This window comes from Peromyscus maniculatus, chromosome 16, assembly GCF_049852395.1.
Source record: "Peromyscus maniculatus bairdii isolate BWxNUB_F1_BW_parent chromosome 16, HU_Pman_BW_mat_3.1, whole genome shotgun sequence".
Classification (NCBI taxonomy): domain Eukaryota; kingdom Metazoa; phylum Chordata; class Mammalia; order Rodentia; family Cricetidae; genus Peromyscus; species Peromyscus maniculatus.
The window spans coordinates 46,407,414-46,433,079 of record NC_134867.1 but is presented as its reverse complement, the minus strand read 5'-3'; the positions used below and the strand labels follow the sequence as shown (position 1 = coordinate 46,433,079).

General features: G+C 44.2%; 1 protein-coding gene across 9 annotated transcripts in view; it reads right to left on the bottom strand.

Moving 5' to 3' along the window:
• Positions 1–25,666, bottom strand: part of Utrn (utrophin) — a 507,746-nt gene that overhangs the window by 425,944 nt on the left and 56,136 nt on the right. For 5 of the 9 annotated variants that reach the window (XR_013045087.1, XM_076552745.1, XM_006984429.4 and 2 more), the window contains exon 1: positions 17,160–17,278. The exons of the other annotated variants lie outside the window; for them this stretch is intronic. Coding sequence is in view for 4 of the 5 variants with exons in the window: in XM_076552745.1 (XP_076408860.1) it covers positions 17,160–17,253 (94 nt within the window). In the remaining variant the exon portion in view is untranslated. Of the gene's footprint in view, positions 1–17,159; positions 17,279–25,666 lie in introns of those variants that run through there. 9 annotated transcript variants of the gene reach the window in all.

The following is a 25,666-nucleotide window of genomic DNA, read 5'->3' as shown; positions in this document are numbered from 1 at the left end:
AACCTCATCAGGTCACCAAAGGAGAGCGAATCAGAGACTGGGGCACAGAGAGAGACAGAGAACAAACATAAAAGTAGATGGAAGACCACCTGGGAAGAGAAAGGGGATTAGCAGGAATGAGGAAGAGACAAGAGAAGGTAATGGGAGGTGAATATGATCAAGATACACTATAGACATGTAGGAACATGTCAAAATTAACCTCATTATGTGTAATTAAAATATGCTAATAAAAGCATTTCCATACATAGTTCTATCAGATAGATATTGAGTGTTCCATGTACCTAATCTCTTTGTTTCTATATATAAGGGCTGCTATGTATCCCTATGTATCCATCAATTGTTATGTTTAATTAATAAGCTATTTTAAGAACAATGTCATTGAAAGTGCTAAGTGCTGAGAAATATGATTCAAATTGTAGTTCAAGGGATTGGCTCAGTGGTGAAATGCCTCCCTCAAATACACCAGGCCCTCAGATCTGTCCTCAGCATTTAAATAAAATCCTACTTCAAATATCAAACCAAACTGATACCAAACTCAAAAATGAGCTATTACCATAGCAGAGATACTTGCAGCAAATCATCTACCGCACTTCTCAGCACACAGTAGGTCCTCAATACACTTTTGTTTTAAAGTTCTAACTCCCAGTGCCAACTCAAAGGTCACCCATGGTTAGGTCTTAACACGTCACTGCATCAAGCTGCCATTAAGTCTCACGTCACATAGAGAATGGCACATCACTGTGTTTTCTGCCCCGGTCAACTATTGAGGTGTGGATGCAGGTCAGTCCACCACATCTTGCCAAAGTTTAGTTTGCAGGGGCAGTGTCTCATGACCTTGAACTTTATGCTCAACAATGAAATCCTTTGGCTTTCTATCCCACCAAGTTATTAATCACAAACCACGTAGGAAGAATTGTCCCTCGGAAACTGTGAACCTCCGCTGGCCCACATCTTCTCAGGTTTGTGGGTTCGCTTCCAGTGAAGGTCACCGAGAACTGTGCAATGACCTCAGCAACGCGTGCAGTGACCACGGCCTTTCTGAAATCCCACTCCGCACTTGGCTGGAGAGGAAACAGAACAGCTGTATGACTTTATAGCAAATGCTCTTGGAAGTTTGGAGGCTGGACAGGGTGAGCTGAGGGCGAACAGCAGAGACTGAGCAGAAAAGCCGGTTGCGAGGCTGTGTGAGCCCAGCACCTGCCCTCCCTGGTAGGCCTCCTTCCGTCTATATATGAAGGAAGAGCGTTAGATGCCAACATCAACTCTTCTTCAGCATTCCCACTGCAGCCATTAAAAAATAGTAATAAAAGCCATTGTATTAGCTATGTTAGCATAACTGTGGCCAGTACACCCGTCAGGAGCAACTTGAAGATGGAAAATTTCATTTTGGCTCATAACTGAGATTCTTTCAGTCTGTCATGGCAAAACGGAGGATGTTATGGTGGCGGGATCACATGGGAAGGCTCTTGCCATCACAGCCAACCAGAAGTGGAGTATAAAGCCACAACTAGAGTTGTGTAGAACCATCAAAGGCCCGGACCTATCGACCTACCTGCACCAACTATGTACCGCTTCCTAAGGGCTACACAGCCTCCCAAAGCCACACTGCCACCCGGCAAGCAATGCTCAAGACATGAGCCTGTGTGGGGCACTTCAGAGCCAAAGCACAACAGCAAGTTTTACTCTCACCAAAGATGACTTTTTAGAAATGAGCTCCAACGAGCTGCGTTTTCTTCTTGTTGTTTTAACAAAGGAAATATTTACAACAGGTTTGGGTTTGTTCCCACAATGATCGGTGGTGATGGTGGTGGTGATGGAAGTGTAATGGAAGAATCTGGCCTGTGTTTTTAATTTCTTTAAATATTAGTGACAGTCAGGCAGTAGGGGTGCACGTCTTTAATCCCAGCACTCAAGAGGCAAAGGCAGGCAGGTCTCTGAGTCTGAGGTCAGCCTGGTCTACAGAGCAAGTTCCAGGACAGTCAGGGTTGTTACACAGAGAAACCCTGTCTCAAAAACCATAGATAGATGGGTAGGTAGGTAGATAGATAGATAGATAGATAGATAGATAGATAGATAGATAGATAGATAGATGGATGGATGGATGGATGGATGGATGGATGGATGGATAGGACAGATAGACAGATTAGATAGATGATAGATAGATAGATAGATAGATAGATAGATAGATAGATAGATAGATAGATAGATAGATAGATAGATAGATAGATTAGATAGACAGATAGATAGGTGGACAGACAGACAGACAGACAGACAGACAGACAGACAGACAGACAGATAGATAGATAGATAGATAGATAGATAGATAGATAGATAGATAGATAGATAGATATAAACAGACAGATAGATAGATAGGTGGACAGACAGATATCAGTGAGGAAGTGGTAGTGTAATGAGTGTGACCCCAGGAACTGCCCTGTTCCTGTAATTAACATGCCCAGCTTTTTCACAGCCCTGCACAGCCCCTCTCAGCAGCCAGTGCCAGAACCAGAACCATCTGCTCTTCCTGAAACTCCTGTATGGCTTTCACTCAAACACAGCCCTCTGGACTAAGCCCGCAATTAAAACTAATATTGTCCTGCCTGCGAAGCTAATTTTTTTTCCCCATGGCATGAATAATTAGCTGAAAATGAAGGACAAAATTAGAAAAAGCGATAAAGGGTTCCCTCCCATTTCCTAATATTAGTCATGTTCTAATGTGGGCCAGGCCACAAGTGAAAACTGTAATCTCTCCGAAATCCTCCTGCAAGGCCCCCAAGTCAGTCTATGGTGTGAGGCAGTGGCCAGGGTGTCACATCAAGTGAGGGCACTAAATTTCATCCTGCCATGACTTAACCCTGTCCTGTAGACTGGGGTGTGGCGGGCAGGGGGGGGGGAGGGAGGTCTTCTCAAAAGTTCCTCCTCCTACTTCCATCAGCTGAGGTCATGGGATGAGCTGTCTAACATTCTACTTTGGTTTTCCTTGCCAAAGCAGATACGAAGGCAAAGAGTCAAGTCATTGCCATTTCTCTTGGAGGCAGTACCAGGAAATACAGCAAGTACGAAAATGTGACAGGAATTGTCCTACCTAGGGTTACTATGACTGTACTGAAGCACCATGACCAAAAGCAAGATGGGAGGAAAGGGTTTATTTGGCTTACACTTCCACATCACACTTCATCATGAAGGAAGTCAGGGCAGGAACTGAAAGAGGACAAGAATCTGGAGGCAGGAGCTGATGCAGAGGCCATGGAGGGGTGCGTACTGCTTACTGGCTTGCTCTCCACTGCTTTCTCAGCCTGCTTTCTTATAGAACCCAAGACCACCAGCCCAGCCCAGGTGAAGTGGATAGCTGTTCTGTCTTTGACCTTGTAACACGGCCCCTAGAGATATAGCAGGTAACTGCTCCCTACCTGCCTATGACCTTGAGTAAATGCCCCTGGGGTGTGGCTCAGGGCTACCCTTAAGACCTGAGATACATGCAAGTAGGCCGCTCTCTTCTCTTGCTCATGGTCTGGATGGTGCGGACCATATCAGCAGCAGAACAGCATTGGACTGAACCTCAGCTTTCCAGGACCCTAAGATAAATCTCCCGTGCTGTAGTGAGTTTTCCCCCTAATAAATTACTTCACCCTTTAAGCAGACTCCATGGATTTCTCCCATTACCCAAATACTCACAATGAACTGGGCCCTCCCTCATCAATCACTAATTTAAGAAAATGTCCTACAGATTTGCCTGCAGCCCAAGCTTATGGGGAGGCATTTTCTCAACTGAGGTTTCTATCTCTCAAGTGACTCAAGCCTGTACCAAATTGACATAAAACTAGCCAGCACAGAGATAAACAGTTGGCCAATGGAAGATCATTCATTATCAAACAAGTTACCATTGATTTGGAACCCTGGGGCACATGGAAAACCACGTTGAACCCTTCCTCTCAAAGGCAGACCAAGGATAATAAAGAGAGATGGAGCAATTACACTTCAGCTCTTCAGGTCTAGGGGTTCATCAGAACTGGAGCTTCAGGACGGCTCTGGGTGCAAGGTTATCCAGCCAGAGGACACACATAGCTATTGACTGCAGCTGGAAGTCCCAGTGTAGGGAAATACCACGTAAGGCTGAGGCACCAACAGCCTTGGCCACAAAGAAATATTTAAATAAGAGGCCACCATGTTTATACAAGGACACGTTTCTCACAACACAAAACTGAAAATTTCTCCCACACAATTATCCTCCAAATAAGAGGATATATGTTATACCTGAATGGTGGGGGGGGGGTCTCATATCACAGAACATATTCAATGTCTGTTGTCATGTGAAGCAAGGGTACTATCGGGGAAAGATACAGAATCTGTGTGGACCTCCATCAATGTTCTAATTGGAATGCCTTTGAAACACGGACCAAAGATGTTTAATCCCGACTCGGTGCCTGGATGGAGAAAGTGATGAAAGGTGGTAAGACTAAAAGGAGACGGGGTGGTAAGATGGGCAAAGGTCATTAGCAGAATCTTGACACAGAGCAGCTAAGAGGCAAAGGAAAGAAGATTCTATTGACAAATAGCTACAGAAATTCAAATTAAAAATGTCTAGGGCCAGGGCGATGGCTCCATGGGTAAAAAGCATGTGCTATCAAGCCTGATGCTGTGAGTTCAATCCCCTGGACCCACTCGTGGGATAGAGAGAAGTGACTCTAGCAAGTTGTCTTCTGATACCCACGTGTGAGTTATGGCATGTGCGTATAAACACAGGCACGTGCAGACACATACATACAATAACTAAATAGATGTGACTGTTTTATGGAGAGAAGCTGGAACAATAATAGCTGAGTAGTTAAGAGTGGTTGCTACTCCTTCACAACACCAGAATTCGGTCTCCAGCACCCACACGGGCCATCCCATCACCTTGGGTAACTCCAGCTCCAGGGGATTCAGCTCCCCTTTCTGGCCTCTGAGGGCCACCTATCCCCATGACCAGCAGATACATAGAGGTAAATTTAAAGATAAAGTTACAAATCTTTATTTGGAAAAAAAATGGGCTGCTGGCAAAAGAGCTCATCAGTTAAGAGCACTGCTCTTCAGAGGACCTGGGTTCGATTCCCAGCACCCACAAGGCAGCTCACAACTGCCTCTAATCCCAGTCCCAGGAGATAGATCCTGGCTTCTGCTGCCATGACAGATGCACATGCAAGCAATGCCCATACACATAAAAATTAAAAACCCTGGGCTGGAGAGATGGCTCAAAGGTTAAGAGCACCGGCTGCTCTTCCAAAGGTCCTGAGTTCAATTCCCAGCAACCACATGGTGGCTCACAACCATCTGTAATGAGATCTGGTGCCCTCTTCTGGCATGCAGGTATATATGCAGACAGAACACTGTATACATAATAAATAAATAAATCTTTAAAAAAAATTAAAAATCCTTTAAAAAAATACAAATAAACATCATATAATACAAACAACTAGATACTGGCTGAAAGCAATGTTCTCAAACATACTAACCTTGACTGAGTCCCCTGAACAGCACTTAATCATGTCAATAACCCTAAAATTAAACTTATCCCAAAAGTTAGGTCCCTAGGAGATTATGAAAAATAAGTAACTAGAATCCAGGAAGGAACCAGAGACAATGATAATAACAAGAATAAGCCCAGCAAAATGTTTATCTAGTTCTCTTTAAGCAGTGCTTGTGGTCGGGTGGGATCCACGCTACCACCCAGAACAGTGTGGTGATGGAGGCGTGGACTCCCAGCCCTTGGGAGTAGGAGGATCCAAAGTTCAGGTCATCTTCAACTACCAACCAGTCTGAGGCCAGCCTGGGTTTTAAGAAAAAGGAAACAACAACAGAAACTTTCTAATCGACCAATATTGGCAAAATACATCTTAGCTAAGAAACACAACCCAGTCAATTTAAGTTAAAGTAAGGCTGCCCACATTTCCACAGAAGCACTGAGATCAAGGGTGCCTGCGTGGGACTTTCAGCTGATGCTCCTGTCTGTGGACTGTTCTATTTCAGTGGATCAAGTATGGTTAAAAAAAACAAAACAAAACAAAACTCATTCTATTAACAGAAAAATGGCTACCCAAGAACACGTAACAGAAGGACAGTTTAACAATGGACACTTCTGTTCTAGAACTCTGAGGAGGACCGGAAGGCCAGATATAAAACTCCGTTTGTCGGTATCAAATCGTTGGCCTTCACCGTCTCCAGCGTGGTTGCACCCACCCGGAGCATACATTACAAAATGAATTCACAGACGAGATCTTCGTAGAATCCCCAAGAGCAGATTAACTTAACAAATCACAGGGATCAAGATACTAATAACATATCATCACGGGGAAATGAGGGGGATTTGGCAGGAACCAAAGTACAGGCTCCCAGCCTGCTGCTGTGATCACTGAAAGCAGGAAGTGGGGGGGGGGGCGGTGAAAAGGGGTTGGGAGCCACCGGCCTCAAATCCCACACCTACTTGTCCTCTCAATCACCTTCTCTTCCCACAGGTGGCAGAGGGGCCGGGAGGAGAGCAGTGAACCAAGGAATCTACACACGTCTTCTGCCACAGTGTGCTTCACTCACAAAATCTGAACTCCTCAAAATACATCCCCTTTTTTTAAAGATAAGGACTCATGCAGCACAGGCTAGCCTCCAATTCAAATTCTCTATGTAGCCAAGGATAACAGTGGGTTCCTGATCCTCCATTCCAGAAGTGAGGTACCATTCCTGACTTATTCGGCACTGGGGATTGAAGCCAGGGTCTCATCTCCTACATGATGAACAAGTCCTGTGCCAGCTCAGCTGTATCCCCAACCCAAAAATGTACTCTCATCATAAAAAAATGGAAACTTATGTTTATCTTTTTAAACAAGTTCTCAGGTTTCTTTTAAGTTTTTTACTTAATACTCACCCGCACGTGTGTGTGTGTGTGTGTGTGTGTGTGTGTGTGTGTGTGTGTGTGTTGTGTATATAAATGCACAAATCAGAGCACACACATGGAAGTCAGAGGACAACTTGCAGAAGGCAATTCTCTCCTCCCACCATCAATTCCAGGGACCAAACTCAGGATCGCGTAGCAAATACTCTACCACTGAGGCTTCTTGCTGACGTGGAACCTCATTTTTAACACATGGTGACTTATCTCCTGATGTCCCACTAAGCTGTATGTTTTAAACTGATCAGAAATAACTAAGAAGTGAAAGAAGACATCAACAATGACAAATATTTACACAGTACTCACTGTCAGCAAGCCTGGCTGCTATCATTGCCTTACATCAGGGCTCCCAACTGAGACATACAACAGTGTCTAGAGATATTCATAGGGCACTCTAAGTTAGCAGGGCATTTATGAGCTGGCATCTTTTCTCATCATTTGGTCAAGGGCTGTGTCATACCTGTTAAATATTTTGAATGATAATTTCTGCCTGAGAAGGCTGTAAGTAACTAAAACAAATATATAATTATATGTCTTATGAGACCTAAGGTGTTGGTAAGTAATTATTTTCATTACTACAGAGGTAATTCAAAGAAATTAGACACATAATGGCCTTTAAAATAGCCTTCTCTTGCCGGGCGTTGGTGGCGCACACCTTTAATCCCAGCACTCGGGAGGCAGAGCCAGGCGGATCTCTGTGAGTTCGAGGCCAGCCTGGGCTACCAAGTGAGCTCCAGGAAAGGCCCAAAGCTACACAGAGAAACCCTGTCTCGAAAAACAAACAAACAAAACAAAAAAAAAAAAAAAAAAAAAAAAAATAGCCTTCTCTTCACCAGGTCCCAGAAGGCAATTAAATAGATACATACACTCATGTCACAAGTATCCACCTGTTTGTTTTGTGAATGTGTTGCAACTATGACATGTAAGGAATCAAAAGTACTGAGCTTGAGTACACTCAAAAAGAATTCAAATCAGAATTTGATATGTTAGAAATATCTCAGCTATAAATGTTAAAGAAAAAAACAACAATAACTCGAGGAAATTTTTTAATTTGTGTTAATAACTTCATGAAGGATATATAAATAGCAGTTCATTTGTTTAATAAACATAGCAAAAATGTTAAGGTATTAACTAAGGTAGGAGAATGGACTAGCAACACTCTCAGAACCATCTTTACAATTTTTCTGTAAATGTAAAAATCATTCCACAAGCCGGGCGATGGTGGTGCATGTCTTCAATCCCAGCACTTGGGAGGCAGAGGCAGGCGGATCTCTGTGAGTTCGAGGCCAGCCTGGTCTACAGAGTGAGATTCAGGACAGGCATCAAAACTACACATAGAAACCCTGTCTTGAAAAAAACAAACAAAAAAAAAAAAAAACAAAAACAAAAACATTCTACAAGAATCATTCTACAAGAAAGGTGAAAATGCAGACTGGCAATATGTGCATAAAGTTGTTTGCCACTAAGCCTGACAATCTGAGTGCAATGTCCAGAGTCCATATGGTAAGAAAAGAGAACTCTTCCCTACAAGTTGTCCTCTGACCTATTCATGTCTGGCCGTATGCATACACATACATACCACACACACACACAAAAAAGTACAATGAATAAAAAAGTGGAGGAATGAAGAAATGTATTTTTAAGGGTTAAAATGCAAATAATGAATTACAGTGAGTTTTTTCAAACATACAAGGAAGCAAGAACTAGTCGTGGTGTGTTCATATTGAAGTCTCCCATACTACTGATCTGTTAGACCAAACAATAAAGTTAAATGGGCTGGAATTCCTCAGATGGCTTCATTCGATGTCTGGATTCCACCAGTACCCTGGCTGCATTCACACAATTCTGAGTCAATTCTGTCTTGTGCATTGGTCAAAAAAAAAAAAAAAAAAATTCCCAAGCAACCAAAATGACCCTGGAGCTGGGATGTCAAGCCATCCAGACTCCAACTCAGAGCCTCAAGGGGATGTTTATCAGATATCAGTGAGAGGCAGAAAGATGTTCCCTGGTCCTACTTGGCAGAGACAGGCCAGCTTTCAATTGCACAGATCAACAACATCTCTCATAAAGGCAGTGTTGAGAAATATATGGAGGGATATTTGAACTCGATCCCAGGGAAAAGCTGTAGATCAGAGAAGAAGGAGGTCCATATTTAGAAGTTAGGGAAGAATTCTTGGACAAGGTGTATTTCACCATCACAGTAGAGAACTGTCCTAAAGAGCAGAGTCAACTGTGAGGACACGCCTGGCTTCCAAGCAACCACCACCAAGCACCCAGGCTGGAGGTGTAACTGAGGTGGCAGCCTTGGGTTCAATCCTCGGCACTAGAGAAAGTAGGCATGGTGGTGTACACCTGTCACCCTGGCGTTAGGGTCAGTAGTTCAAGGTCAGACTGGGCTCCAAAGAAACGCAAGCATTGCAGTGCTTCTCAGCTCCAATGTGCCAGTCAAGCAGCTGGAAGCCAGCAGTGCAGATGTGCTCAGCTCCAGCCACAGCCACGGCAGAAAATGGGGGATTTGCTTTTACTCTATTTTGGTGGGACAAAATGAGAAAACATGATTTTTCAGGCTGAATGGGTGTTCCAAATCGGGAAAAAAAAAAAAAATCAACCTGCTCCCTTTCACTTACAGTCATTTCCCCAGAAGAGCCTTTTCACATGCTAATTATTTTTCCAATTTTAACCTACTTGAACAGCAAAACAGTGCCCTCTTGACCAGGTTGCTTAGAGCTGCAACTATTTTTTTCCATCCCCTCTGCAATCTGCCTGTTGGCTGGCGCATCTCAGCAGGGTCAGGATGTTGGTGTGAGAAGCACTAACACCCACTTACCTTCCTACCAGACTGATCTAGATCTCAAAACCAACACTCGAGTGTGAAATGAGGTCCTCCTGCACCTCAAAGATGCTCCTGCACGGCTAACTCAGGACAAATGCCTATCACTCGCTCTGTGCACTGTCTGTAAAGGGTATGCTGTGACCAGGGAGTAGAATCAATACCTTTAAACTAGATTTAGGGCCAGAGACTCGGCTCAGTTGGAAGAGTCCTTGCCTAGCAGGCAGAAAGCCCTGGTTTTGATTCCCAGTACCACTTAAACTAGGCAGTGCATCATGTACCTACCTATAATCCCAGCATTCTAAATATATATGAGACTCTGTCTCAAAAAAATTCAAAAAGAACAACAACAATAAAAACAATACAAACAAAAAATATTAAAAACACTTCAACACTTCCACTGTCTTAAGACCAAGGAAACAGCAGGTACTCAATGCATGTTCAAAAGATAGATCATTATTTTTTTTTCCAATTCTTGACCAAGTGTAGTACAACTCAAAAAAGAGAAGCAGATGAAAAGTGTAGAAACTTAGAAACTAATGCTGACATCCTTCCCAATGCATACTCAAGAGGCTAGGAATTACTCATCCTAAGAGGCCAGGCCAACACTACTTCCTGGCACGGCATGCAGACACACCCTGACTATACTTTTCCTTTTGTACACTAGTGACTCAGAGTTAGATAATAAATACACTCTTCTCTTTCCTTTCTCCCTTGCATGCTTTCAACTGGATCTCATTATGTAACCCTGGCTTGCCTAGACCTCACTACATAGCCAGGCTGGCCCGCAGCGATAGCTCTGCCTCTCCCTACCAATGGCTGACATGAAAAGTATACACAACCGTGTACGGCTTTCATATTTACAACTATCTTAACTAATTCAAATGGCTCTCAGATGACTAGCAGATGCTACCCTGCAAGGGTGAGTTTCTGTAACAAAAGAAAGAGGATCTACTAGAAGTGTAAGCATCCTCAGCAAAAGAATCCAAGAGCTACAAACACCAGAAAAGGGGTTAGTGCTGTGGACCAAGCAGAAGCCGAAGGCATGCAGTCCTGAAGTCAACAAGAAAATAGGCCAGGTCAGAAGCCAGGAGATCAACCTTGGCATCCAGTTCTCAACAAGGAGCTGGCTGTACCAAAAGAAAAGAGACGGTGCTGGTGTGATAAGAGGGCCTTCTTCTTGGAGGGTCAGGCAGATGGCTATCTGGCAGTATTTCCACTGATGATGTATGTGCAAGCAAGCTGCAAGAATCTTCCAAGCACTTTCCTCCTACAGTATCTGGAGCAGCAGCATTCAACAGCATCCATCAGGCTTCTAGACTATGGTGACAGGTCTCCTCCAGTTGGAGAAATAACCCTCCCTACAGACTAAATAAAGCTTTTTATACAAGGCACCAGAAAGCAAATAGGTCATGTAGCAGAGAATGCCATGGGCGGCTAGGTGCCCAGTCTCTCTGCTTGCCTGCAAACCTGCAAATGGAAAGAGAAGGGCGGGGGGGGGGGGGGGGGGGGGGCCTTTCTGAGCAAATGAAAGTGAACTTTGAAACCAGCAAAAAAACACTTCGGGCACCATGCCACGATCATGTCCTCCAAACAACTGCAGGCCACTTGTCCTGTACGGCTATGTTTCCTGCCATACAGAGCATCAGCAGTCAAATGAGCCTAAAATCACAGCTCAACGCTTTGCCGTGAAAAATCCCTCATGGATCTGGAAGGACAGGAACAAATCAGTGAATAGTGAATATTGAGAAACATGGAGCCTGATTTAAACAAAAGTCTCATCTTCCTTTAATACCCAGACATACCTTTTCTACATTAGCTTTCTACATTGAAAGACTCCATTATCATAAATGGTCACCATTTGTTGTAATACTTTCCTCAATTCAGCTAAGACAAGCAACGTGTATATATGCATATACCTTTATAGAACAAAATGAGCCTTCAAAGCTTTATCTTGAAATTTTTTATTAATTTATTGTATTTTAGGTGTGTGTGTGTGTGTGTGTCTGAGTGTATCTATATGTATCAGTGTGAAGGCACTTTATAAGGTTCGAAGAGGTCATTGGGTCTCTGGAAGCAAGAGTTATGGATGGTTATGAGCCACCACATATGGGTGCTGAGAGCCAAACCTAGGTCCCCTGTAAGAGCCTCAAGGGATCTTAGCCACTGAGCCCTCCCTCCAGCCAAAAGCTTCACAGAGCTCAGTATCAACAGAACCGGTATTGAATTTCAAGACCCACCTCACAGCCTCCTTCTCATAACTCTAACAGGCTCCATAATCTACAGAAAGCAGACCTGAAATAATTCTGGGTTTAACATCCATATGAAATTAATTATCAGTATATGAAAAAATGTAAGAAAATATTGAGGGCCCCTAAATAATGACTAGTCTCGGCACGGTTTAGGATGACAGCTGTCCCCACAGCCGCCAAACAGAAAGGGGAAAATGTGGGCTAAGTCCAAGAACTCAAACCTCTATTTCAGAGATCAGCAAAATAATGCCTATCCTTTAAGTTAGAGGTTAACCATCTTAGAACTCAAACGAAATTAAAGCAAGTTGCTCAAAAAAAAAATCTACCATTTTCTGTAGAAATTTCTTTTGGAATCAGTAAGCATTTCAAAACCAGAGATCCCAGCATCAGAAGAAAATGGGCATCAACGTAGGAAAAGACAACTGAAGGATTTGTCCAGAGAACCAATAAATATGCACAGAAATTCCACTTCACAACAAAACAAATTCAAACACTCACCTACCCTCTGTGGGTGGCAGATTAATAATAATAGCACACTTGCTCTCACAGTAGCCCATGAGTTAAGATATATGGACCCTGACATTCGTAAAATTCAGTTATTTGTTTATAGTTTAGTTTTGCTTAGCTTTGTTTTTTGTTTGTTTATTTTTGTTTTTTCAAGACAAGGTTTCTCTGGACAGCCTGTGGCTGTCCTGGAACTTGCTCTGTTGACCAGGCTGGCCTCAAACTCAGATCCTCCTGCCTCTGCCTCCCAAGTGCTGGGATTAAAGGTGTGTGCCGCTGCTGCTGCTGCTGCTGCTGCCGCCGCCGCCGCCGCCGCCGCCGCCGCCGCCGCCGCCGCCGCCGCCGCCGCCGCCGCCGCCGCCGCCGCCGCCACCACCACCACCCAGCTACTTAGCTTTGTTTTAACAGCATGCCACTGACACACAAGGCTTTTAATTTTGGTACAAAAAGGAAATTTTGTGCCTGTGGAAACTTTATATTTTTATATTCATAGCAAAAAGGTTAAGCAGAATACCAACAATATTAACCATGGTTGTGGGGAGGGGATAAAGTGAGGAAGACAATTTTCTGTTTCGTATAATTTTGATTCTGAATTGATTTTATTTCAAGGAATCTGACTCCTTAAGATTGTTTTAAAGTGTTATTTAAAGTTACATTTTTAAAGTTTTTACATATTTAAAGCTTGTTAAAATCACATGTTCCTCCAACTTGAGAGCGACTCCCCCAGCACGGCCACTCGAATCCCTCCGGGGCTCACGGTCCATGTGTCACCTACTCTGGCTTACACAAAACTCCTGGCCTGTGTTCCTTAGCCCTGGACTAGGATTTCACCTCACACAATGGTAGAACTAGGCTATGACTCATCTTCCTCCACCAAACAATCCGAGTCCTAGTACAGTGGGGGAAAAAAACTACTTTTTTGAGTGGCCAGTTCACTCAACTGTTGAAATTAAGGTCAAAGTGTTGAGACAGGGGTGAGGGCGCCACCGGACCCAGATCCTATCAAATTCCCACACCGTCCCTAACATCGCTTTCCAACAAGTTCTGAACTTGCTAATGGTTGAAACAGGAAGCACCTGGTGCCCTTCAAGCAAGGGTCAGAGAAGTGAAGGGAAAACATAAAACAGATCCAGGACCAGCCGCACGGGCACCATTCAAGTGATGCCAAGGAGAAAAACACCACAAGATGATGGGGCCCAACACTTGAGCCTGAACATTTTTCAAGTACCATATGTGATGTTCGATTTCCTCTTCCTACGCGTTCAACAGCAAGCCCAAGGCCATTATCAGCCGACTCATGTGTTCATCAGTTACACAACTTACTCTTTTTATTTAACTGGTGCTATTATTGTATCTTGCACCGTACTTAAAAACATGCAAATCCTAAACACCATCCCTTGGGGAATCCTGTTGGAGAGACCTAGTCACCAAGATTCAGCGATTCACACAGTTCAGGGCAGGGGCCTGTGCCATCCGGGACTCCAAACAGTCAGTATCGCCTTCTTCTTTTTTTGACACAGGGTCTTACCATGTACTTAGGCTAGCCTTGAGATTGACTTGTTTCTGTCTCTGCCTCTTGAATGCTGAGATTAAAGGCTTGTACCTGGCTCTTGTGCTTCCTAATGCTGAGACCCTTTAAAACGGTTCCTCATGTCATGGTGACCCTCAACCATAAATTATTTTGTTGCTCCTTCATAACTGTAATTTTTCTACTGTTGTGAATTGTAAATATCTGATATGCAGGATATCTGGTATGTGATCCCTGTGAAAGGGCAGTTCAACCCCCCGAAAAGTGGTCACGATCCACATGTTGACAATCACTGCTCCAGTGTCTTCTTGGACACATCTCTCAGGTCACTCTCGCCTTTCCTCTCCCAGATTAACAGGTATTCTTGTGCCTTTATAGATGATAGCCTGCCTGGTTTTCAGAGCCACCAACTCCTTTCTCTATAGACATGAAAATTACAGAGCCAACGCACGGCCGTAACTCTGCTCTCAGGTCTGTGCTCCTCAATGAGGTAAGTCCAACAGCCAAATACACAGGGAGACGACTTGTTCCACCCTCCTACCCAGCACCAGAGTTTATTCCTTGCCCCATACAGGCCATTGTTAGACTCTCCTAAAGGACAGCCTGTACCAGGTGACAAGTGTTAACTAAATACAGGAAAGAGTGAAAGAAGCTAAAGAAGACTTCAACAGCCATGAGGGAGTCTAAACTGTCAGGCTGACAACCCAAGCACCAGAATGAGCCATTGCTCAAGAGAACCTCCTAGTAATGTTTCCAAATCTCCCTCCACTCTCTTTCTTACACACACACACCCACCCAACTCCTGATGAAATTCCTATTTCTAAAGCTCCCAATTCACCTCATTAGAACATTCCAGTGACTCACCCATTCCCTATGACCTTGTCCTTGGGCTTCTCCCTCCCCGTCAACAGTCAGTCTCCCACACCACACCCTGAACATCAGCATACACTGTAAGCTAAATCTCGGCCTGACCCTACCCAAGGAACTCATGCCTCTCTCCACAGCACTATGGGGTACAGAGGAGATAATTCCTTCTTCTTGCCCATCTAGGGTAGAACCATCAGTTCAGTTGGGGCAAAAGACATCAGCCCCTAGGCCCATTCACACAGCTCCACCTGGGAGGTATTGAAAAGAGAGCTATTGAGAAGACAAAGGTCACATTCCAACTACATCAAGGCCCCTGGAGAAAGTCTTAGGACAGCAGTGGCTCCAATGGACAGCCAGAGCCCTGAATCTTCTAATCCATCCATCTAAGAAGGAAATGTCCATGTAGACATAGGACAGCAGGAAGGGCTGCAAGATAAGCAGGCTCTCCCAAAGTCGTTTCCTGGCCAGGAGAAAGCGCAGTCCTGTCATCTGGTCATTCGCAGACGCCTATGTGCCCCCAGTGGCTTTCAAATCATTTTTGTACTTCACAATTTTTGGTCATTTTTTTTTTTTAAACTTTGGTCTTCTTCCCTTAGAATATTAGCATCCCACCATAATGCTAGTTTGTTTTGTTGTGGTTTGTTTGGGTTTTTGGTTTTTCAAGTCAGGGTTTCTTTGTATAACAGCCATAACTGTCCTGGATCTCGCTCTGTAGACCAGACTGGCTTTGAACTCACAGAGATCCACCTGGCTCTGCCTTCCAAGTTCTGGGATTAAAAGTACACACCACCACCACCTGGCTCATAATGCTAGTTTTCACAGTAACTCTACCATCCATACTTCTATCAAGCTCACTAAAGAAATCTGCATTACAAAACAGCAATAAATCCAGCTCAAGTTAAAAGATGAGATGCCGAACCCCTTTAGAATTTGGGATCAGGTACATATTGGTTTTCAATTTTTATGAAAATAACAACCTTGAAATATTTCTATTAAAAAGAAAAATGGTATTTTCCCAAAGCCTTTAGAGTCGCCAGAGCCAAGGGAAGAATGCTACGTAAATAGACCAGCCCTGGAAGGTATTGTGATTGTATGTTGGGACCTGATAGTTGTTACTCAGTAAGAGAGCAGAGAGAGAGGAAATGTGGAGAATCACAGCACAATGACACCCCATGGCACTTGGCCAAGAAAGCTAATCACTACAAAAAACACAAGCTAGCCCACTCAGTAGGCTGCTTGCAGTATGAGCCTATTATCTTGTTCATATGCTACCCCTCCTGAAGCTCTGCACTTCCCCAGACAAGCCTGTAGCAAACAGAAGGCCCTCGTTTCTACCACCCACCCCATGTAATGTTTACTTCTGTGCCTCCCCGCCCCCCACCGCCCCTGCGCTGAACTACACCTGTGTTTTAGAACAAGATGCCTTTTCTGTCAACACGGTAGACCGAATATAACACAGAATCAAGTCTGTCAATATTCAACACCACAGCGTCAGATGTGGTGCTGCATACCAAAAATCCAGCTCATAGGAGGTGAGGCAGGAAGATCTAGAGTTCAAGGCCAGCCTGGCCAACATTAATGATTCTCTGCCACAGAGAAAAAGGTTTCTTTCTAAGAGTAAGCAGTCAACTGGGTGGTGATGGTGCATGCCTTTAATCCCAGCACTCCAAGAGGCAGGGGCCAGTGGATCTCCAAGTTTGAGGCCAGCCTGGTCTACAGAGCGAGTTCCAGGACAGCCAGAGCTGCATAGGGAAACCCAGTCTCAAAAAACAAAAGAGTAAGCTGTCAAAGGGCTAGAGAGACGGCCCGATGGTTAAGAGCACAGGTTCAATTCCCAGCACTCACATGGCAGCTCAAACCTGTCTGTAACCCCGGTTCAAAGGGATCCGACACCCTCACACAGACATCCATGCAGGCAAGACACCAATGCGCATTAAATAAAATCAAACAAGAGTAAGCAGTCAACACTGAATGAGCCGCCTTGAATAAGGTGGGTAACGTTTGACACAGTGAAGTTCATTAGCTTCAGTCCAAAGAAATCAATCACCTGGTGCAGCAGCCACTGTGTGGGCTCGCTCAGGCTCCACAGCGACCTGGCATCTGGAGGCACAGGCCACCTCTGCCTGTCACCGATAAGTGCGGCTTTTCAGCGGCTGCCTGACTCACAAAGCAGACCTAGCCAGTGACAGGGAGGTTCTGCCTGCTCTCACACCCTCTCAAAGCCACCTTTACCAGGTGTCACGCAACTGGGAGACTTACCTGGGGATCTCTGGCAAGCCTGAAGAGACACCTGCCCAGGCAAATCCAATCTGCACTTTTTCCAACGAAACGTGGTGGCTGCCAGACTGCTCATCACCCACGGCGGGCGGCTGAGAGGACTGAGGGAAACGGTGGAGGAAGTCAACACAAAAGCCGCCTGCGAACTGCACACTGGGATGTCCTGTCGAGTTTTTTTTTAAGCCCCTTTTATTTTTCCCACAAGAGGATCTGACTAAATCTAACCCCACCTCGCCTCAGTACCAGACAGGAAGTTACGCTGTGCAGTCAGTGAGAACTCCTGAGGTGTACTCTGGGGTTTGAGTTTGTTTTGGTTCTTCGGTTTTGCTTTTGTTTAATAGTCACAGCTAAGGGCCTTTGAATGTTCCAGCTCAACTAGAGAGATGTTAACTTTTCTTCTTGTTTGATGCTGTCTGAAGGCAAGGGCTAACACACACGCTACCACACACACACACACACACACACACACACACACACACACACAGAGTGCATACACACACGTGTTTACCCTGAGTAGACAACAGAGCTGAAGAGTTCAGTTACATATTAACTATACTATAAGGAATAAATTGGAGTTGGTGTCTCAGTTTTGCATCCCTGTATGCCTTAAGGAAATGAGATACCAAAATGAATTTCTTCTTAATCCCTTAGAAACTGTCATGAGGAGACAGTAGTGGTTGGCACTCCTTTATTCCCAGCACTCAGGAGACAGAAGCAGACTGGTGAGTTCAGAGAGGCCAGCTTGGCCTATAGAGAAACCCTGTCTCAAAAAAAAGAAAGAAAGAAAGAAAGGAAAGAATGAGAGAGGGTGGGAGGGTGGGAGGGACAGAGAGAGAGAGAGAGAGAGACAGAGAGAGAGACAGAGAGAGAAACAGAGAGAGAGAGAGAGTAATATGAAGGGAGGGAAAAAGTAATAACCACAAAGAATTATCAGAGGTAACTATTTCTGACTCTTTTTCCAGACTTCTATTTTAGATGTTTGCCTTATTCTCTGGATGTCATGTGTGTACATGCTATCCACACACATGCAAGGAAGAAAGAAAAGCATTTGTACTGCCTTAACTACATTCTTAGTATTGATCTAATATTTTCTTCCCTCCTCGGAAACAGAAAATCTGTACTCAGTTATAAGATTTTCCACAGAGTATGTAACCCTTTCAGAATCCACTGGAGTTTCAACTAAAAATAACCTGTCTAGATCAGAAGACCATAAACCTGTGACTCTGGGGGAAAACAAAAACAAAAACCTCCTCTGAGCCTCCTTCTCCAAATGTATAAAATGGGACCTGACGGCAGAAATCAGAATGGTACAGATTATGTCAATTAGTCAAAACCCAAAATAAGTGACCATTGTACTGATATGTAATCCACGTAGTATGAAACCACAAATGCAGTGCCGGGTCAACCGGTACCGGTACCCTTACAGAATTTGTGCAACCAACCCCACCAGCAACTGCACAGCCTTTTCCACCTCTACATACGGCAGTCCTTCTCCACGCCCTTCTTTATCCAGCCCAAGGCAGCGACTACCATCTACCTCTGGTCTCCAGAGATTGGCTGGTTCTAGACACTTCGTATCCATGCAGTCAACAGAAGTTGATGCTTTGTGTCTGGCTTCTTCTAGCTAGCATTTTCCCAAACTGTAGCATATATCAGTATTTTATCTTTTGAGGCAGCTGACATTCTATACTGCATGGATAAAGCACGTCACATTCATCAGTTCACAGACAACTGCATCGGTTCCACCGTTGGCCTATTATTCGGCTCTAAACATCCACACGGAAATGATTTATATGGACACATTTTCATTTCTCTTGGAGACATATAAGTCCCCGGGAGTAGAATCACAAAGGAGCTTTATAATAAATGGACTGCAGGACGGTCACAAAAATTTTCAAAAATGGCTGCACCTTCTTACATTCTCGCCATTGGTCCACAGTGGCTATGGCTAGTCACTGTTGATCAGTAAACCAAAACGTCTCTGTTCCCATAGGCAGAGCTAAGCAGTCAAAGTAACAAACGAGAACTGAAGCATGCCCCTCGTGTAAGCAGAACGGAAAGAGGATCCAGAGGCATCCGTCTTCAACAGGAATGGTTTTCCAAGCCCGACCCGTGAATCCCATCACCTTTACGGCCATAGTTGTGTGGCTTCCCGCTTGCTACACTTTGTCTTTTTAGGCAGACGTAGACACAATGATGGCAGGCTTTGGTAAGCAAAGTTATAGTGTATAGTTATTCTTAGAAAAAGGAAAAAAATCAAAAAGATCTTTTGTAACATTTATTGATGTGAGAGGGGCATGTGTCAAGCCACGTCTTGTGGAGGTCACAGGGAAACCTTCAGGAGTGGGGCCTCAGACTTGAACTCAGGTTGCCAGGCCAGGAAGCAAGCCTCATTGCCTGCTGAGCCATCATGCCAAGTCCAGATCCAGACAGTAACAAGAAATTACCTTTCCCTATAGAAAGCATTGGCCTAGGAGAAGACTAGCCAAAAAGAAGTCTGATTCAAAGGCCTGATCATTTTTCCAAACCTTATCATGTCTGAACAAATCTATGTAGGACAATATCAGTTACCTCTTTCAGTAACATCCTACTTCAGAATGTAATTTTTAACCCTCCCTCATAAAAACGAAACAGAACAAAATCCATATAAAGAGAATAATACCACAAGGCCGTGGCTTAAAACATAAACTAAAACTGGGGGCTGGAGAGATGGCTTAGTGGTTAAGAGCACTTACTGCTCTTACAGAGGACCAAGTTAAGTTACAAACACCCACATGGCCGCTCACAACCACCAAAATTCCAGTTCCAACAGAGCCAACACCCTCTTCTGTCCTCCACACACAATGCATGCACATGGGGTACATACTTGCATACAGGCAAAATAATCATAATACAAAATAAAAATAATTCTTTGCTCCAAAGAAAGAAATAATTTTAAAAGAAGAAGAATGCCATTTTTCTTTGTTTTCCAAAGCAAGTCCTCAAGCCTCGCAACCTGTATTAATGACACGAATCATACATCTTTTAAAATTTTCCATGTCCCGAGGCTGCACTACGTAATCCATTGTTTTAGTTATTTCTTGGCACACAACTGACTCTGCAAGTGACCACTGAACTTTCATATGTCCAAGAGAACTTTCCACTGTGGGAAATTTCTAAAACAATCTCACTGGGCTAAGCAGAAACGTCATCAAAGATCAAAAGCAGGAAAGGCTTCACACCAGCTTCTCTGCAGGGCCAGTGAGGCATGGAACACACATTAGGCAAAGCATCATGGCTGCCCCAAACCCTGGGGGAGTGCGAAGAGAAGATACTACCATCAGTTTACCAAAGTCGGCAGAAGGAACTCCTAAAAATCTCCCACTGGAGGCCCTTTCTGAAAACTCCTCCGGACTGTGGACATCTGCTCCTCACCGATGTTTTTTCTGCTAGATTACACCGTGGCCTCATTCCTAGCTTGTGTGAAATCAACAGGCCATTTCCGTCAAAAGTACCTGTCCAGTGTATGCACTTTCTTACGCAATCTGATGTTGAGACAGCTGTAATCAAATGTGGTACACACCACCCGCTTTTGGCAGCCCACCTAGGTCCGTTCTCAACAGGAGGGAAGGACAGGAACGGCGTGGAAATAAAATATAGAACCAGCCGAAACACAGGGGGTGTAGCAGAGAGAGACAAGTAAAGATATTCAGACATTGATCCTCTGTAGAAGAACATATCCAGCATCATAACACACATGAATACACACACAAACATATGCACATATATAAACACACATAAGTATGCACAAATATACAAACACAGACATATACACGTATATAAACACACATAAGTGTGCACAAATACACAAACATAAACACAGACTATACACAAGCATATACACATATATAAACACACATAAGTATGCACAAATATACAAACACAGACATATACACATATATAAACACACATAAGTATGCACAAATACACAAACATAAACACAGACTATACACAAGCATATACACATATATAAGCCTACACACATAAGTATACACAAATACACAAACATAAACACAGACATATATACAGATACATATATGCAAACGCACACACATATACACATATACAAACATATATATAAATATGCATAAATATAAACACACACACACACATCCCTTCAAGCCCAGGGCCACGGAAGGTACAGTTTCTTTATCCTGCTCTGGGCCAACCCTCATATTATAACTGTCAGTCCAAACTAATGAACCCACACACCTGACAGTGCCAAGCAGCAGGTAAGAGCTAGTGCCAAACCACACCCCAACACCAGGGAGACCAAGGGGGAGGAGCCTGGCTCGCCCGCCTCCTGCCGACTCTGCACAATGCCGTCCTTGGCCACCAACTCTTTTCTTTACTGCAGGCACTTAAGCCGAAGCCACGCTTTCGTGTTTTTTCTCATATCAGGGAAAGAAAGAGGTTGGGCAGGATGTGGCCCTCCAACTTTGAAATAACACCTGACTTGAATTTGCAGAATTCCAGTTTCCTAAGACAACCAGCCCCCTTGCTGAGAGACATTCTCCACTTAACAGCAGTGGACAGGATACTGCTCTCTGATGTGGAGTCTTCTCACTTCTGTCTAGCCTTTCCATCTTGAAATAATCTGATGACCGTTTTTTGCCTCATACCCTTATAAACTTTCTGTCTTGAAATAATCTTAGGCTTACAAAAACCAAGTTGCAAAAATAGCATATAAAATGCACTCAGGTCGCCTCCCAAAATGTGAATATCTTACCTAACCAGGGTGTAATGATGGGAACCAGGGGTTAAGGGTTGATGCAAACAAGTCTACAGATCTGATGCAGATTTCCCCATCTGTCCTGTTTCTGGTCCATGATTCCATCAAAGATCCCACGTATAAACAAAGAATCAATAAACCATGCCCTATCTATGACTGTCTGATCCCCACCCGAAGTTCTGCTTTGCCTCGTGCTAATGAGCTGGTGTCATCATTAAATGCTGGCACTCAGCCCTCTCCAGGTCTTCGCCCCTGGATTCATCTGTCCACTTGTCAACAGAGTTTCACGGTCCCTGTCCCCACCTGCATTAACCAAAGGGTTGCCAATGAGAACTCCTCCCCCCGGAGAAAAACTATACATCGAAAACAAAAGGAAGCAAGGTCCAGGGTTATGCCCTCAAAATAAACCCATTCATTCAGCAGCAGACAGGCCTTACGAGTGGTGAGTAGAATTAGAAAGGATTTTGAAAGAATCCCACAAGATTGGGTTAAGTTTCCCCCACCGAGTTTTGGTCAAGCTCGGGTCTAATTTCAAATGCATTACAAGGGAAATATTACAGCTGCAGAGGAAGGATTGTGACCCCGTACCCAAGAAGTCCACAGCCTCACCAAGCCCCCCCCCCACACCCTTCCCACATTTCTGTTTACCTGGTCTCTCAGCGCAACACACCTGCAAAGCTGGCCCAGCCACCACATTGTCTCCCCTCTATCTCTCCCTCCCATGGAGCTCCCAAATGGTCTTCCTACAGTATTCACAACTGCATAGCCCAAGCTTCCCGTGTAAAAATGGACTCCAGTCTCCACCAGGTTCACCCACCCCACAATCTGAACCACATCCTTGGCTCTGCTAGCCAATCTACATCCCTTACACCCAGGAATACAAACATGGAAGAGACTTACTCTGTCTTGAAGAGTCTCACAACCTAAGTAGCATTTTTTTCCCCTTGTGGGACTAGGAGTGGAACCTGGGGCCTTGAGCATGCTAGCCAAGTGCTTTGTCAATGAGCCACATCGTCAGACTTCCCTTTGATGGTTTTTCATCAGAGTAGTGCTATTGAGGACACAGTTCTCTTCGAACCTGGAAGGAACTGGTTGTAGGCCTGCCTGCATCTACCAAAATCCAGAGTCAAGTCCCTTACAGAAGATGCCATAATATTCACATATACCCCCCACACCCATTGTCAGACGTTAAATCATCTCTAGAGTACTAAAAATAACTACCACAGTAACAATGTAAGAAGTCCTAACTCTATCTTATTTAAGAATCAACATCCTGAAAAAAATGTCTGTACATGTTCACTATGGAGGCAATTTTATCCCACATATTTTTGAATCACAGCCAGCTGAATCCACTTACGTAGAACCCAAAAGAAACAGTACTTTTCCGAATACTCAAAAGACATTCCAGGGTCTCCTTAATTCATTCTTGTCTAACCATGAAATTCTATCTTGGCTCTTAATCTCATTAAAGATTATTAGCAAAACCCTAAGTTAACAAGAAAAGAATTCTTCACACGATGTTAACAACACATGATAAGAATGTTCATATTATTGTTGATGTGATTCAACTACAAAAAAGTCAACGCCAGGAAAAACTCTTGTAAAAATAAGCAAACCCAAAAAAAGCAAAGCCAAGGATGGTATTTCACGGGCGGAGTAACTTCTCATCAGATTATTTTTCCAAAGCACCGAAGATATAAATAAAATCTAAAATCATGCCTTTATTACCATATTAGTATAGTAATGGAATTAAAGGACATTATTGGCAAAACCAAGCTACAGAGAGTCAAATCCACACGCCACTTTGAAAGGTAAGAAATTATCCCCAACCACACAGAGGCTAAGAAACATGCCCACCCCCGTGTGCTTGAAGAATTAGTTGCGTTTTGAATGGTAAGGACACTAACTTGGAATAATGAAGTGAGGGGAGACTCCTAGGAGTCATGTTTGAGATGAAAATGATGACTTTTCTCATGATTAGGAGAGTCACAGAGAAGTATCAGGAGCGAGAGAAACAAACCTACCACATCCTTCAGTGAGGAGGAAAGGAAGTGAGCATCACAGCTGTGAAGCCTTGAGGGCAAGCTCAGGGCTCTAAGGCCCCAGGCCCTCCTCTCACAGCAGGGTGTGCATGTCTGTATAAGAAGCAGGCTTGCTTCTCTCTGGCCAATATTGCTTTCCTGTATAAGTGGTGACTGTTTTCACCCATGACAGTGAGACAATCAGTAGCCCACCGGGATCTGCGGCAGAACAGACCCACACTCCAGGATGCCAAGTGAGAGAAATGCCTTGCAGAAGCAGGATGGGCCTGCCAGAGCCATGGGAGAAGTCCAGCATGGCTGACTGCTTAGAGCTGGAGTCACTGGGAAAGCTCCTCCCACTAGAGGCACCTTCCCTAATGGCAGGAAGGAAGGCCATTGCCTAGGCTCTAAAGGGTGGCAAGAACAGTGACTTACAAAGACAGCCAAAGATAAACCAACCACAAACTGAAAAAGAAAGAGGAAATTACAAATACTATGTTCAAAAAAGGAAAGGAGAGTTGATTTTTCTGAACTATCTACATAGTTTTGTTTTGATTTTTATTTTTGTTTGATTTAGTTTAGTTGGTCCCCCATCAAAGATTTGTTTGTATATGGGTGGGTGGGTGGAAGGTGTGTGCACATAAGTGCAGATGCCCACAGAGGCCAGAAGCCAGATTCCCCTGGAGCTGGGTTGCAGGCAGTTGTGAGCTGTTCACCATGGTGCTGGGAACCGAACCCAGATCCTCTGAAAGTGGAGTACATGCTCTTGACTGCTGAGCCATCCCTCCAATCCCAGCTTGGGTTTCTTTGAGATAGAGTCTCACTCTGGAGACCAAGCTACAGTCAAACTTGACAATCAATCCTCTTGCCTTAACCTCCCAGTGCTGAGATTCCAGGCATGTGCCAGAACATCTAGCATTACATGTTGTGTTTTAGAAATCTGCAAGCAAGCTGGGTGGTGGTGCACTCCTTTAATCCCAGCACTTGGAAGGCAGAGGCAGGCGGATCTCTGTGAGTTCACGGCCAGCCTGGGCTACAGAGTGAGTTCCAGGAGAGGCTCCAAAGCTACACAGAGAAACCCTGTCTTGAAAAACAAAAACAAAAACAAAAACAAACAAACAAACAAAAATCTGCAAGCAACCTGCAGATTGTGGAGCACAGTAAGCGACTTCTCTTTAAGTACATTTGTTGGCATTATGAAGAAAACTTGACCAATCTCTAGAGGGTTCTAGAATGATCAAGCTTTATGGTAAGGTATGAAGAAGATATCCAAGAGGTTTTATTTTACTGCCATCAATAGCAAAATCCAATGGGAAAAATACCCAAATGGTGCCCACCAGCCTACGGGTTCAGACAGGGTTGCTCAGAACCCTGCCCCATGATCCCCCGTCACTGCGTGTCTTCCCACTGACTCCCTGCACCCAAAGGTACTGATTTCCCTAGTTCCTAACTGCTGTCACCATCTCAGACTGCCTGTGCAAACACTCACGTGTGGCTCGGTGTCCCAGCCCTATCAGCTGTCCCCTCTAAAAGGCAACACTATCCCTGTTTACAGACCGGCTTCCATGGCACCACCTACTCCAGTACGCCAGACACACTTGTCTGCATTTCAACCCTGACCACAGGACTCCGGTTCTCTCCCTCAGCAAATATCCTCAGGCCAGTGTGAGGGGACTCTCTCTTCAGAAGATACAGGG